Source organism: Medicago truncatula, chromosome 5 (genome assembly GCF_003473485.1).
Source record: "Medicago truncatula cultivar Jemalong A17 chromosome 5, MtrunA17r5.0-ANR, whole genome shotgun sequence".
Classification (NCBI taxonomy): Eukaryota; Viridiplantae; Streptophyta; class Magnoliopsida; order Fabales; family Fabaceae; genus Medicago; species Medicago truncatula.
The window spans coordinates 9,968,364-9,985,651 of NC_053046.1; the positions used below are offsets into that span (position 1 = coordinate 9,968,364).

Below are 17,288 nucleotides of genomic sequence, written 5' to 3' on the forward strand. Positions count from 1 at the left end.
ATCTCATAAAGCTAACAGATTATATCATATCTATCTCACTAGCTCCCTCGTATATGGAAGCCATTTTCATTGCCAACTTTGCGGCCACTTTAGTCTTTAGCCTGTCTGCATATTCCCAATCTCAGACATAACTACTCAAGTCCACTAGGCTCAATTTGACAAAAAGGAATGGTTAAGTTAACGATAAATTTGTTGATAGTAAAATGACATAAAATTGATAGTTAGTCCTCTCAAGATCTCAGGTTCGATTCTCCTCGACGCTGATTTCGGTAGGTTAGTTTAGCTTCTTAAAAATAATTGATAGTTGATAGCGAGTAAATTAACATATAAGATTTAAAGTGTTTGATAAATTTTTAATGGTGTTTTTTTACGAAATAAAATTAACAATTATACTAATTAATCAATTTAAAGTAATATCAAATAACATTTTAATGAATAAGGTAGTGTTGAAAGTTCAGTTACCAAACAATTTTATCTTAATTGTACGAGTTTATCAACTATAAACATTTTCGTTTTTCTTTTGTCTTAAGTTAACCCTTAGATTTATGGAAAAATGGATTCTAGTGATTCTGAGTTTGACTAATGATTGTTACAGTTACGATTCAAATTCAAATTCTCCAAACCATTATTATAGATGACAAAAAAAATTTATGGAAGTTTAAATTTGCACATGACAAAAACATAATTTGTTTGAGAAAAAACTTGAATTTTCTAAATACTTAAAATTAGTTAGTTTTATTGAAAGTGGATAAGCATGAGTAATTGAGAAATAGTATAATTGACAAATTCTACCCTTGAATTATCAAAACGTCAGTTAAATAGAAACAAAAAATTAAACATCAAACAACACTTAAAAAAGAAACAGAGGGAGCAGTTAGGAAAACCACATAAAAATCATCAAATAGTAGGAAGTGTATATAAATCAGTGTATTGTTAGGAACTTAGCATTGTTGTGTGTGGAATATCTCACTGTCAAGAGCATAAATGAATTATAAGAGAAAATAAACTAAGCCTCTGCTTGGTGTAGCGATTGGAAGGGTTAAACGCACGTCTGGAGTGAAGCTGGAATTCCTAGCTTCTCATTCCACCACTAAATAGTGTTTTGGGACATGGTTTTTCAGCTGCCGTAGATTTAAAACTCTAAACCAAACACTCACTAGATGATACTACAGTAAAAAAGATTATTCAACCAAGGAAAGAAAAAAAACAGGAAGCTCAAATGAATACACACAGAGTGGGGGAAAGAGAGAGAAAACTACTTATCCCTTTATTCAGCACATCAAAGAGTTAAAAAAACGGAAAAAGGGATAAGTAAAAGTGAAAACTACTTGTTGCTGTGATTAGTAATAAAAATTAAATGTTATATTTGTACCAATAAAATAAATTAACTGTAATACATTATAGTGAAACACATGCATCCAATCAAATCACAACAATATCTCACCCTTTTTTGTCATGGTTCTTTCTAGAGAACCATGATAGATATGTCACACTTTCTTGAGACTTGTCTTATTTTGTCCCAATTTGATTCTTGGGTCTCAAGTTATAACATCTTCAAACCTCAAATCTCATTAAACCACATCACCTTGCAAAGCATGCAGACAATCAAATGCCTAGAAATGAATAGGAATAACATAAAAGGAACTACTCTAAAACATTGTTTGCAGCATGTATAATAAATTACTAGAATACATTGACTTCTCTTAAAACCTCAAGATAGCGACTGATATGTGTTCAAACGCTACATATTGTTTCAATCTTCCACCAAAATCCTCTTAAACTTGCTTTCGTCCGAATCAAAACCAACTATAGTTCTAAATTTATCAAATGATTAACGCCACTTCTGTTTTTGATGATGACGACCGTCATCATAATATTCATATCATACATTAATTAGTCTTTCAATCCTATTTCTGCAGGATCAGTACCTGGCTTTGCACCAATAGCAAAAAACTCGATAATAACTTCCAAAGGCATACCCTTTGTTTCTGGAACTTTCAAGTAGACAAATATCCATGAAATGATGCAGCCACCAACAAATAGAGCGAAGACTCCGCTAAGACCAAGCAGTTGGAGCAAATAAGGGAATGTCAAAGTGACGGCCAACGTACAAACCCAATATGTAAGGGAAGTAAGCGAAATGCAGAGTCCACGAACACTGGTTGGGAAGATTTCTGCACATATGATGTTGGGAATAACACCAAGACCCATGCAGAAGACGCTTTCGTAGACCACAACACTGACAGCTGAAATTGCGGCATTTAGCACAGAACTGAGTTGAAAAAACTGTTTCAGCACAAGTACCAGGAGACAGACTATCAAAATGGGTATTGTGTACAGCATGATTGACCTGTAATAAGGAAATAAACAATGTCATTTGTTATGAATGTTGCATTTTACACCGATTTTTTATGTGTGCAATAGATTAGATAGCATTGCAATTTGCAAACAGAGGTCCACATGAGATTTTTGTAGGGACAAGACAAAACAAAAGCTTACACTAATAGGTAGGGCTGTTAAAAAAAACGAAAAAAGCGAACCAGGCCACAGCGAATTGTGACAAAAAATTTACAAACTGAATTGAAACAATTCAGTTCGTGAACTATCTGTCACAGTTCGGTCCTTTTCGGTGCAGTTCAGTTTTTTGGTTTTTTCAACAATACAGTCCTAATAATAGTTAATAACAGCAATAAGTATAGTTCACAAAGAATCAGTTTGGTTCTAAAAGGTACAGTTTAGTTTTCTGTAAAGGTAGTTTTGCTTAGTTCAGAAACAAAACCGGTGAACCAAACCTTTACACCAGTTCGGTTCGGGACTAACCATCAACAGTTTTACCGAACTGTTCTATCAGTTCAGTTTGGTTCGGTTTGATTTTTCATCCTGAACCGAGCCATGAGCAGTCCTACTAATAGGATACTGTTAGCAAGACCCTTATAAAATATATTCCATCAAATGCCAAAAGATATTATGACAATTGAAAAAAAATAATAATGAACCAAATGTAAACATACATATTGAACAATCTTGTTGTAGTAATTGCAATGTTGTAATACAGATAAGGGTAGGTTCATACATGAGATAGAAGCAAGATATAAGTGTAATTAAGTGAGTCATAGTTGAAACATACCTCCTACCAGCAACATCCATGAGCCTTATCGCAATAGCTATACAAGGGAGCATACAGAATGTTGTAATTATATTTACAAGAAAAGAAGCAGATATTGAACTGATGCCTAAATTTGATAGAAGAGCCCCTACTCCTGCCTGCTCAAGAATCTGAGGAGCATAGTATAGAAATCCATTTATGCCAGCAGCCTGCAATGTGGATTATATTTTCAGAATCAGATAGAAATAAGTTAGTATATAATCACTTTTTTGGATGGAATATCAATTATAGTATGATACAATACAATATACTCAAGTGATGTAATGTGTAATACTAACAGAATGCAAAGTAATTGTACCTGTTGAAGAATTTGAAGTCCTATTCCAACAATCAATGCACGCTTGACTCCAGGTTCTAGAAGAGCTCTCCATTTTGGACCTTTAGCAGCGGTTTCTGGCACACTCAACGCATCACTTGTTCCAAGTATCGACCGGCTGACAATACCAGCGGCCTGAAAAGCTTCGCCGCCATCTATAGGTATGTCATAGCCAGAAGTTGAAACAAACGAAACATGCGGAGACTGAGACACTGCAGCAGCAGAAGTATCTGCATGCAAATATACCCTTTGGAGTCCTTCTCGTTTCCCACCCATGGCATCATCTGTTGACTTATAAACCAATTGCCAACCTCCACCGATATCTGTATTTCTTGGTGTTCCAACGTAATTTCCATGAACCAAACTGCTATTGCTCCTCATATCCAATACCTCCTTAGATCCAAAAGTCCTATCAGCACCACCTTGAAATGACATGAGCGGAGCACGCAGGTTATCGCTGGTACCGAACGGGCTAGACTCTGGATCTCCCGTGTTAAAGAAACTATCAGCATTGTTAATTAACATGCTGCGCGAACGACCGCTCTCGATGAGAGTACTCTCTTGCAAACTTCCAAATAGGTTGACAATAGGATCTTTGAGATTAGCAGCTGCCTGAGATGCAAAGCTTCCTTGCTGAGACAACATACTTCGCGATGCATGCATAGATAACATACTGCGTGATAGCATGCTACCTTGTCCATCCACAGGTTGAGCAACCATTGTAACTCCCTCATTAGGTCCATATAATTTTATATAATCTTTTCCTGCTTCTTGGTTAACAAGGATTTCACTAGCTGGAGCAACTACATATTCTTCTATGGATATGTCTTCACCCCCAGGACTAAGACCCTCCGCAAGCAAAGCCAACTCCCCTATAAATCAAAGACAGTTAACTCCTAATCAGTTGAAAAACATGACAACCACCAAATCTTATCCTAGTAACTGTGGTAGGCTACATGGATCAAACTACGATGTGTTTGATTCTTGGGTGACAAAAATTGATTTTGAATGAATTGATTATGGATAAAAGTGAGTTGCATGTAAAACAATTAATTTGTTCGGATACGTCCATGAAGAAGTGGATTGAACAATAAATTCGAGGCAAAATTTCAAAATTCCATCGTCAGGTTAGAATCAATTCTAGAGGCAAAATCTATTCTGTCAGAGAACATTCAAACATGTCAAAATAAATTCTACACCTATGAAATCAATTTTGCCTCCTCCAGAAATGGAACAACACATACACAATATTCTATTAGAAATCCTGTCAACGGCCAAACCACAACCAACTAGTAGGAAAATAACGACGCGAAAATATAAAGCAAAAAATAAGAGAAAAAGGCAAACGTAGTGTAACCTGAGACATCTTCAACGCGGCGAAGTCTTTGCAAAACTTTCTCAGCCTCGAGCATTCGACCTTTGCTAACAAGCCACCGAGGAGATTCGGGAAGATAAAACACAGCCAGCAAAAAATAAGCAACAGAAGGAATAGAAATAACACTTAGCATAACTCTCCAACTAGGTGATGGCAACAAGGACATTGAGAATACAAGAATGTAAGCCAAAAACATTCCACCAGAACAAGCAAACTGAGTAAGAGTGTTCAATTGTCCTCTTATATCAGGTGGTGCTATCTCAGATATGTAAAGAGGATTAAAAGTAACAGCAAGAGCAATGGCAACGCCGCCAATTATCCTCGACAAGAGAACAACCATAACATTAGGAGCCCACAACATTACCAAACCACCAATGATAAACATAATAGAAGATGTTATCAACATAGGCCGTCTTCCAACCATATCAGAGATTGTTCCAGAAAATATGGTGACAACAGTTCCAGTTATAAAAGACATTGACACAATTAACCCTTCAAGTGTTGGATCCTTCTCCAAATCAAATTCCTGTTTGATATAGGTCATACCCCCTGCACAAGAGGCAAAAATTGTTTGTTCAATTCTAGCTGTAAGAACAGCAACCGAGTTCAAAAGAATAAAGGAACAATAAATGCAAACATTTTTTTTAATAGCAATTATATATTATATATATAATAAATAAAGAGAGGAAACAAAATAGTACAAAGGGTCCTGCAAAATAACAACAGGATGGGCACCATAGATAATACCCAAAACCACAACAACCTCTACAAAGGACCGGACAAAAACACGGGAACAAACACACCAATACCATGAAAACAACAAGAACAAAACCACAACTCAAAACCAATAAATGCAAACATTGAACACGTGCATTGAACACAGGGCAACGCAGCTCAGCCAATTTTGCCAAAATTTCCGGCTGTATAACGGTTTCAATTCCTTTGTATTATGTAAAAAAATAGGTTTTACAGAGTACAATTTAAATACTACTGTCCAAATTACAACATTACTCTGACTGCTCGATCGACCATGTCCACTTATCAGTAACTATTAGCTATACTGAAAACTAGTTATAAGATCAAACACTTTTTTTTAGCAAAATTACCTATTATCCTTTTTTTATTAAAAAATTTCAGAATTAGGGTAATCATATAAATGATTGTCCAGAATCTATAAGCATAAGTAGTTGACAAATTAACGATTAATAATTGAAAAAAAATATATAATAGAATTAAACCTGCAATGGTTGAATTATGTGAATTGTTAGGGTTTATAGTTACACAATTTAAATACTACAACATTACCATGATCGCTCTATCGACCCTGTTCACTTGTAACTATTAACCATACTTAACACTATAGTTATAAGATCCATCATCCATGATTTTTTTTTTGCAAAATTACCTATTATCAATTTTTTTCATTAAACAATTTCAGAATCAGGGTAATCATATAAATCATTGTCCAGAATCTATAACTATACATGAGCTTGAGATTTTCATACAAATACAAAAAATCACACATATTTTAACTGAAAATAAAACATAAGTAGATGACAAATTAATGATTAATAATTGAAAAAAGAATATATATATATTAAACCTGCAATGGTTGAACTATCCCATCCAATAAGTAGATTGCCAAGTGTAGCAGCAACTGCTACAATCACAACCTCCAGCATTTTCACTCAAAATCGAAGCTTTAGAACTATTTCTTGAATTTTGACTATATAAAATTGATGGGCCAATGAAGAATCAGTGTTGGCTAAGATAAATAGAAGAGTTGAAACATGACAGTGTTTGTTTTCAGAGGTTTACGGTTTTTAGCGAATTCCGTTGTTGTTTGTTATGTTTTGATAAACAAGATTTGAAAATATCTAACTGTTTAAGGCTTAGCTGTACTAGATTGTCAGTGAACTGTTTTTTTTTTTCAATTATTTTCTTAATTTATTTATTGTCAATGTGATTAATTAATATATCATAGTCAATTATTAATTGGGAAGTCAAAGGACACATGCCAGCTAACATTTATTATTATGTTTTTTTACCATTCAAATTTGTGGCTAACACGTGAAAATGATGTGTCTCTGAGTTTGCTATGATTTTCAAGGTGCCACGATCATATCTCCACGGCAACATGATCATATCCCCACGGCAGTGATCACTGATTAGCGTTGTTAATAAAGTTCTAGCTCAACTCGTAACATGTCAAAATTGTTAGGCTGAACGTTATGATCGGGGTTCGAACCTTGATGTCTCCATTTGTATGTGTGAGTCTATAATTACTTTGTCATTTTATCTATCTACAAAAAAAACGAGAGTAAATAATCATTTTTGTCTCATAATATGTAATGAATATCTATAATAATCTTTTAATGCATCGAAATTTTAATATAGTATTTGATTTGGCATTATGTTAGTCAAAATAGTTTCTAACATTAAAATAATCTGCTAATATTTTCATATCAGTCTCTTAATATACTTACTTTCTGTTCTATATGTACTCTTATTTACTGTCGTATCAGTTTCTATAAGAAATGAGTTATTGTCAACATTCAGAGATTATTTAACATGACTATTTTGACCAACAGATTGCACAATTACGACTATTTTGGAATTTCAATAAATTCAAAAATTATTGTGATTACTCGTTACATATTCATGGACGAAAATTATTATTTGTTTAATAGAATAATAAACAATTCCTAGCATTTTTAATTGATTGGGTGTTATATTGAGATCGGGTTTAAGTGAAGCCACAAGTTCGTGAACACACACAAAGTCGGCAAGTCAGTGGTAATATAGTCAAGATAAAACAACCCAAATTTTAATATTGAAACTTTATATTAAACGAAAATCAAAGGTTTATTTAAATGTTCGTTCGTGATCAGATGACTTTAATGTGTTCACCGCATCACCTGAATGCATGTACTGTTGACTATATTTAATTCAAATTCGTTCAATTGGATTAAGTTTAGATGCACTCACAAGTCGGTGATTGCACACTTTCAACAAACTTGTGGTCACTCGATGCAGATCAGATGAACCATACTTTGATATCAAAATTTTATGTTAATCACAAGTTGCTTAAAAATTTAAACTATCTAATCTAGATCGGATGACTTTTATGTGAAAATTACACCTGAGTGTAATTTAATGATATTTGTATCCTGTGATTGTTTTTTTTTTTGGTAAAAATCCCGTGAATATTTATACATGTTATTAAACTAAATAAATTTCATAAATATCCTTATTTGAGAATGTTGATGATGTAAATAGGATATTGATGTTGTGCGAGAAATGTTGATGATGTTGTGGTCGTCACAAGTTGCTACCAAGTTCTCTCATTACCACATACAAAGGTAGCAGAAGCATTAACTACGTGAAAGAGTTTGAAATTTACAAAAAATATGACCTTAAATCTTTTTTTTTAAGTAAGGACCTTCTTAAATCTTAAGACTTTTATATTTGTATTCATATTTCTCAAACACCTATTCTACACCTTATTTTTTTTGGTAACACTTCGGTGATTTTAAAGTCTTCGTCTCTACTCCATCCATCCCAAAATGTAAGTAAAAATGGGTCAACATATGTTGATGTATCTGTTATAAATTTTGAATCAAATACATTAACTTTTGTTAACCAATTTTTACTTACATTTTGGGACGGAGGGAGCATCTTTTTCCTAACCAATAATTCTCTCTCATCAAAATAATTTATTTTAATCACTCATTTATCATCTTCTCTCATCTAACACACTAAAGTCACCAAAATGCAAAGTCACTCAAATATTTTCCTATTTTTTCTCTACACCCCTCTTGTCCTATCGCGTCGCTTATTTATAACATCTATCACATCACTATTTATCTTTATATATCTCTCATGGACATGGTGTAGACCGGATACGAGTGTCCAAAGATAATTTCCTAAATCTTTCGGCTAAGTCATATCTTTCCGCTGAAGTTCTATTGTTGAATGATCACCAACAATCTTAAAATACCCTAATTTAAAAATTGTGTTTAAATAAAGCAAAGGTTGACTATTATGGATAATGCAGCAAACACCCAATAAAGTTCAGTCACATGAATAAAAAAACAACAAAAAAACATCAGAGGCAACCGTACTTCATTTAAATCCATTTTTAAATAGAGTAGTATTATTTGAACAACTCTTTTAGTACAATTTTTGTGACAACCTTATTATTCTTTCTTCTAATTGGTCAATAACAATGGAGAGAGAAAAAGGAAGAGAGATAATGAGAAGATAATGTGAGTATGAGAAAGAAAGTTCTACAAAAATAATTGTACAAATATCATTTCTCTTCTAAATAACAGTTCTATAAGATTTTTCTACACATTTGGTCAAAAAATTATTCTTTTTCCACGGATAGAAAACCTTCAATAATTTGTATGGCAGCTGGCATCCGTAAACATTGCTTCTTCACATACATACTCCCTCTGTCCCAAATTATAAGTAAAAAAAAAAAATCACACTTATTAAGAAAACTAAAACATGAGAATTTGGAGTATAGTTTTTGTGTTTTCTTTGGAAGATGTAAAAACAATTTTCATTGGCTATTGGTTATGAAAAAATGAAAGAGAGAAAGTTGAATGTAATTTGCATTTAATTTTATGAGAATAAACAAAAGTTTTTCTTGGAAAAAAGAGTTTTTAAAAAAGTAAGATTAAATAAGATAAAAGTTTGTCTTTTTTGCTTATATTTTGGGACAAAGAAAATGAGTTTTTGCTTATATTATATGACGGACGGAGTATTATTGATTGACTAGTCAATTGACGTTGAGCTCAAATTAAGTGATTTTATTTGAAGAGGACAAAAACTGTTTTTTGACAAGTGAAAAAAGGAAAAACTTGAAAAATTTAAGATATTTTTAATTTCAACTTCAAGAGTTGGTCTAGTGATTTTTTGTCAAAAAAAATTGATTTGATGGTAAAATGACAATTAATTTGATGGTAATATTACCAGTGATTTGATGATAATATTCTTAGGTGTGGCAGATTTAAGTCCGACTCATCTTTTTGAATTTGTATAAAAAAAATATAAATCTTTTGTGTTTAGGAGTTGCTAATTATAAGATTAAGAGAGTGAAAAATATGATTTTTTTTTCTGTGTTCAAATCAAATGATCCAAGTCTCTATTTATAGAGGAAAAAAAATCAAGAATTTTGATAAAAAAAAAATAATAAAAATTATTTGCTATGAAATAATTGAGTCCAAATTATTAAGAAGATAAAAATTCAAGCAACCAATCGTAACAAGCCACGTGTCACAGCCTTTATCCATTTCTCTTTCTCTCTCCGCGTGCAGCAACTCCCACGCGCCCTGTCGGCGCGTGCATCACACGCGCCAAGATCAACGTACAGGAAAGCTCCGCGTGGCATACGTGGCAGGGTTTCAACTTATTGAATTTGTTCATCATCTCTCTCCTCTTTCCTCATTTTCAATAGGCTATTCCAATGGTTTCAACCTATTGAAAATCATTTTCAATAGGCCATTGGAGATGGTCTAACAATTGGTGTCTTTTCTTGCCTATGGTTCCAAACTCTACCACCGTGTCTTTGCATTTCTTTCTCTTTCTCATACATTTTTTGAAATAAATCAATTAAACAATATTCCCGTGAGCTTAGCTTAACTTAGTTGATAGGGATATTGCATATCATATGCAGGGATCGAGGTTCGAACCCCGGACACCTCACTTCTCCCCAATTAAATTGTGTGAGCCATAACCACATGCTACTTGAAGAAAAAAAAATCAATTAAACAATAAATGAAGATTTTATATGTTTAACTTATTTAATTTTTTTAGGGATGTTCGTTGGATTTAATTATTATGTATTTTGGAATTATTTGACATTATTATGTAAACTATATATGTATATACGACATGCATTATTATCAAAAAATATACTACCTTCGTTCATTTTTAATTGTCATTTTTTGACAATTTACACAAATCAATACATTCAATAAATGTCACTACTTTTGATACAATAATTTACACTTTTACTATAATAATCTTATTTGTTTATTTGTCCATAATTTTTCTCTTTGTAATAAATAGGTAAGGATAATATTGGTAAAACAACATTTGATATTGCATTGAACTTTGAAAGCGACGGTTAAATAGAAACAAAAATTTTCTCTAAATGTGACACGTAAAAAGGAACGGAGGGAGTAATATAGTGGAAACTAGCCGTTATTCACATATTGATTTTATTTTCAATTTTTTATTTATTTTTCAATTGATTTTATTTATTTTTTTTTGGATATTTTAATTCATTTTGAGTATATTGTGAGATAGATTTTATATTGATTTACATTTAATGTAAGATTAGTGGGACCCATTGTAAATTTTGTAATAGCGGTATGGATATTTAGAAAATGTAGTTGAGTAGTTTAAATAATTGGAAAGTGTGAAGTAGTATAAAGTATTACGTGGACCCATTTATACCACCCATGTAGAGTGACATGGATGTGGGTGCTCTTAGCTTCTTTTTGTTTCAGTTTTATTATGGTATTCTTAGCCGAGCCAACTATGGTTTTAGCGCTAGTTTTTGTTGTTTTAAGAAACTTGATGTAACATATACTTCTTTTCTTAGTTCTCCTTCGACACTCCTTGTGTTTGAGTGACTAAGTTTTTTGGTATTTAATCCATTTTAACTTTTTTTTTTTTTAAATATAAATCATTTTATGAATGATCTTTAAATCTTATGATCCACCTTAAAGACCAAGACATTGTCTTCATCTATTTCCATGAGAATAACTCAATTGACAAAGACATTATAATAAAAGTTTAAGCTTAAATTTCAATTTTCCATTTATTTATTTTAAAAATGAATTTCTATCTGCTAAGAGAAAAAATAAACATCGTCCCTAACCTTAAGTTTCACATGAAAAAAAATAACAGATGGCTTTCTCATCATATTTGATATTTCATTGTTGACATGTTCAAGTTATAATATCCAGCCACGTGTTTCATAATCTCATGCCATTTTCATCGCAGATTTAGGAAAGTGATAGGATTCATTAATTTTTAACTGAGTTTCAATGTTCACTATATTTTATTTTCCTTATTTATTCAAGCATGTTCTTTCTTTCTTTTACACAATCTTATTAAACATGATATTGCTATGCACGTTTGGCATTATGTTTTTGATCTTGGGCTTTCCTGTTCTATCAGTATTAGGCACCGAATACTCAGCAGAGGACAAAGCTTACCTACAATTTATTCCTTTTTTTTTTTTTTGCACTCCTCCTTTGTCCATTTCTCTTAATTTCTCAACACTATGATTGAGTACCACGATGATTGCCAAACCAGCCACAGGTGGAGTAACAAAAACAAGCATTCCTTTTTTTTTTTTTTTGAAAAGGCTACGATAATATATTAAAAATATCAAATAAGTCCCTCAAGCACAAGACATATCGGTAAAAGTTAAACAACCACAATGACCGAACAATTATTCAAATAAACAAACTTTAAGGACAGTTAGTGCAACTGCAGAGTGCAGACGTAACAAGGTTTATGTATTTTAATTTTTATTGCTAAAAAAGGTATTTTAAATTTAACCCATAACAATATATAAATGGGCAGTGTTGGATTTTTCATCTATTTTTATCTTCATTTGTATTATTTTATCATTTTTATAATTAGTTAATTTTCATTTCATTTGTTCAAAAAAAAGTTAATTTTCATTTCAATAGGAACAATCGACAATAGTAGGATGAACAATCCACAACATAGAAATAATACTAGACACTATAAAAAAAAAATTATTTTGACTTTATATAAAAAAATATTGTGTTTTGCTGTAACATTTTCTTCCAATTTTACATTTTCATTTAATTATTTTTTATCATTTTATTGTTCTATAACATGAGTAAGGTATTTTACACATATAATCAATTGTATGTTGTCACATCAATTAATCATCAATTAATAAACATAAATACAAATAAGTTGTCATATTCATTAACTGACGTGACAACACACAATTTTTTTAAGGGACAATTAATGAACAATTATTTTACATGTGTAAAATAACATTACATTAACAAATATTGCATAACAATGTACTCCATAATTTGATGTTTGTGTCTAGTCTCTTAATTTTTTTTTTCCAGTCTCCTAGTCACTTTACAAATCAAAAATAAAATCACCAACAAAATTATGCAACAACACCATCACAATTAGTGTTCATATTTCAATTCTTACCCATGAGCGAACTATTTCTTTTGTGGAATTTTTACTTGAAAAAAAAAAAAATTAGATTTGAGAAGACCTAAAATCATTGTGTTGATGTTTGAGCTACTTCTCTTTTTCCGCCAACTATTCGCTCCATTATTCTCATTATCACAACACATTTTACTTAATCTTAAAAGGTGAATTTGAGTTTATAAATAAACTCTTGATTACCACTTACTTATTTGTTGTCGTTGTGTATAATATTGCGCTTACTCAACTAGTCATGTGCTTACATGGTTAGTTGTCTGTTTGCTTGATTCATCGTTTGCCCCTATGATTAGACGTTGTTTATCAGCTACAAGTTCCTAAACTACTCTAGAGAGTGTTTAATGTCGAAGTTTGCATGAAAGGTGAAGGAAAAATAACTAAGAAACTTATAGGCTTCAACTTCAAGTAAGTAGTGACTTGCATAAAGATAAGTAGTCATTTGTTTAATAGATCGAGTGTGTTAAGTAGAATATTATGATCGGTGTTTATAGACTTAGAATAACTAAAAACATACATTAACCATGTTTACCATGTTCTTGACTCACTAACTCAGATATCACTTCGTGCAAAATCATGGCTAATGTTACTAATGTAGGTTATTACTTGCTAACTAGGTTATTATTTTCATATAAGTCAACCACATCCTATATAACCATATTTTTGGGAAAATATAAGCCTTCATGCACGTTATAAAAACGTTTAAAAGCATAATAGTTGTAAATTTATGGGATAATTTTTCATTTTAAAATACTCACAAGCATAGAAAACATCGCATAATATACCTGCAAAAAATATTCTCATGTAGGACGTAAGCCCAAAAAATCTTTGCATGCAAGAGAAATAAAATTTCATCTTTACATTTTTTTGAGTTCCAAATGGTTAGAAGACATTTTTTTTGTAAACTCGGTAATTTTTTGAGGGGTTTGCAAATCTGCTCATACAAAAACCTGCCCCCACAAATAGGATAAATCTTGTTTGGGTTTATTAGTTATGGTTTTACCCTTTACTAAAAAAAAAAAGTTATGGTTTTACCCGTCACTAGAATTATCTGTCTAATTTGATTGTTGGTTTGTGAGAGTGAATTTAATAGAGATAGTTAGCATAATGTGTGACATTGTTATATCTTTGTTTATTGAAGAGATTATGCAATAGTAGATACATGAGATATTGCCTTGGGATGAAAATGGATATTGCATATATTTTATCTCAAATGGACATTGCATATATTTTCTCTCTTTCATGTCTAGTTTTATTATAATAAAATAAATTCCTTTTTAATGAAATCACAGTTAGATTTGTCGTGTAAATCTCATAACATTATCACAACTGCAATGGTCACATAAACATTTTTAGGACAAGGAAAGTCAAAGATGTCAACAATGTGCATAATATGATAGGTAAATAATCCATTTTGACAAAAATAAAATATAAATGATTAATCTAGTACAATAAAAAAAACTTAAAAGACCATAAAAAAAGAGAGTGAAGAGGGTGTATTGTTATAAATGTTGTGCAAATAGAATCTCTTAGATTCTGTTTTTTCCCCTACAAAAACTGTTAGATGAGCTTATACGTAGGAATAGGCCTAGCCCAGTTGCCTCAAATCTTAGATTATTGCTCTTCCTCCTTTTAAAATTACTCATTCCGTTAATTTAGCGTGAGTAATCACTCATTCCATTAATTTAGCGTGAGTTAACTCGTGCTCGACATTTTTTCAGCATGAGTTAACTCACGCTAGCATTTTTAAGATCGGTTGAACCAGATTGAAAAGTGATTGAATCAATCTTAAAAGTGTCATTGTGAGTTAACTTACGCTGAAAAATGCCGAACGTAAGTTAACTCACACTGAATTAAAGGAATGCGCAATTTTAATATCATACAGAGTTAAACCATATACTTTCATTTTTATGAATGATATATGTTCAACTATTTTGTTACAGTTTTTGAGATAATAATCTTTTATTTTTATTTTTATTTTTTATTAGTAAAAAACAATAGAGAAAGATAAAGAGAGAGAGAACAAAATATAAACGTGAAAGATGAAGTTGTTTGAAAGTTAATTTAAAATGATTGTACAAATATCATTTCACTTTCTATACAAGAGAACAAACTCTATATTCTTTAAAAACCACTTCTTTAATGTTTTTGAAAAAAGTTACCCCTTTCCATAAGTATATTTTCGGATGTATAGTTTTGACCAAAATAAACACATAAAGTATACGTCCCCGTGAGTATAGCTCAGTTGGCAGGGACAATGCATTGTTATATGCAGGGGTTGGGGTTCGAACTTCGGACCCCCCACTTATTCACCTTATAAAGTGAATTCTAACCACTAGGCTACCCGACAAAAAAAAAACACACACACATATAAAGTATACATCTCACAATCACAAGCATGATAATGCAATATAACCTCAACAATATAACAACTGAACATGGTGTGACAAGCTTATATTCTATATCCTTCAAAAAAAAGCTTATATCCTTCAAAAAAAAGCTTATATTCTATAATAATGCCTGAACAAGTCAACAAAGCCTTCCTTGAACAATGTATGTGTCACAACTCACAAGGCATGCATGTTGCTGACAATCTTGGAAGACAATATCATATTATTCTAAAAAAAATAGATCAGAGGAGATACATTATCAGCAATGATAAATGAACACAAAATGTTAGACATAATACAGACACTACAGTATAAAATACGTATTTTTTTTATTTTTTATTTTGTTTTTTTTTCTCTTTTCTCTGTTCTGCTCCCCTACTGTTTCTTTTCTCTCCCATCTCCACCCTCCAATCAACACCGCTCTTCTTTCCGACCATTGACCACCGGCGACCGTCGCTGATCTCCGTTCACCACCATCCTCCGATAAAAACAACCATTTTTCTCCTCATAACTGTATTCACACCACCACCACCGCCGCCAATCAACCTTCTTCTCAGATCGATTTATCACCCACTGCCACCATTGTCATCACCGTCCACACCACCACCATCTCTCTCTACCACCACCGTCGACTGTGTTCGCACCGGAAACCAACTCCTCCTTCTTCTTAGGTACTCTCAGGCTACCAGCACCCGCAAGCTGGTTCGACGCCGCTGCCTCCTACATCAACCCCTTCCATCACCGCCACAAATCAGAGCTCTCTTCTCCTCCGCCTTCACCACAACTAGATTAGAGAGAGAATTTAGGGAACGAGAGCACATAACGATGGGGGAGAGAAGAGAGAAGAGTGAGACTTGCATGGCAGAATTACGAATTTGTCCTTGCACTTCAATTAGAATTACGAAAATACCACTGATGTCGTATTTATGTCAAAATATATGTGTTTGTTTATCATTTCTGATACATTATTATGCAAGTAAGAGAGAATGACCAATCTCATTGTGGATTTACTAAAAATTAATTTTAATATGCTAAGTTAAATGGAGAACTTCAGAGTTGAATCAAGCTACATAAAGCGTAACGAAATGACTCATCATATAAATCTTAGTTTTGATCTAGTGGTGACTCGATGAAGGGTTTGGATTAAGCATGAGGTTTTAAATTCAAACTTCATTGTCTCTATTGTGAACAAAAAAATTGTAAGTTCTAACCTAACATATCAACCGCAATTAGTATTTCACATTAAACTTCTTCCAAACTTTTTGTAAATTGTTTTGGCTAAATTAAATATTTGTCCCCTTAACTAATTTTCTAGTTTCATTTTGATCCTATAACTGCTATCCCTTATATTTTAGTCCTTCAAATATGCTTCCGTCAATAAATGTGGTTAATTTTAATCTCAAACATATAAGGTATACCAATATCATAAGTAGTCCACCATAAATCTTTTTTTTTTTTTTTTAATTTTTAGCCTTTGATTTTTTTTTTTTAAAAAGAAGATAGTTGGATCATGTATGTCTATTGTATCTTACAATAAACCACCAATAACTAGTATTTTTTATATTTCTCTTCACCTTCTTCCCTCATCTTCATCCACTTTCATCCATATTCAAACCTAGAAAATAAAAAATAAAATACTCAAATTATTATTTTTTAAAAAACTCAATCTTCATCTCTTGTTCTTTCAAATACTCAAATATCCCCAAATTAAATTTTCACATCAACGATGGTATCAAAAGAGCATATTAAAAATATTTAACTTGTAGAAGTATCAAAATGTATGTGCTAGCCTGACCG

The 17,288-nt window shown here is 32.0% G+C and overlaps 1 protein-coding gene across 1 annotated transcript; it reads right to left on the bottom strand.

Moving 5' to 3' along the window:
- Positions 1-1,340: 1,340 nt before the first annotated feature.
- On the bottom strand, positions 1,341-6,752 carry LOC11407356 (monosaccharide-sensing protein 3). Its single transcript, XM_003612364.4, has 5 exons — positions 6,461-6,752; positions 4,840-5,406; positions 3,465-4,354; positions 3,128-3,315; positions 1,341-2,350 (listed from the first exon to the last, which is right to left on the bottom strand). Exons 1-5 carry the CDS (start codon positions 6,537-6,539, stop codon positions 1,894-1,896), a joined length of 2,181 nt encoding a protein of 726 aa, XP_003612412.2. The 5' UTR covers positions 6,540-6,752; the 3' UTR covers positions 1,341-1,893.
- Positions 6,753-17,288: the final 10,536 nt, after the last annotated feature.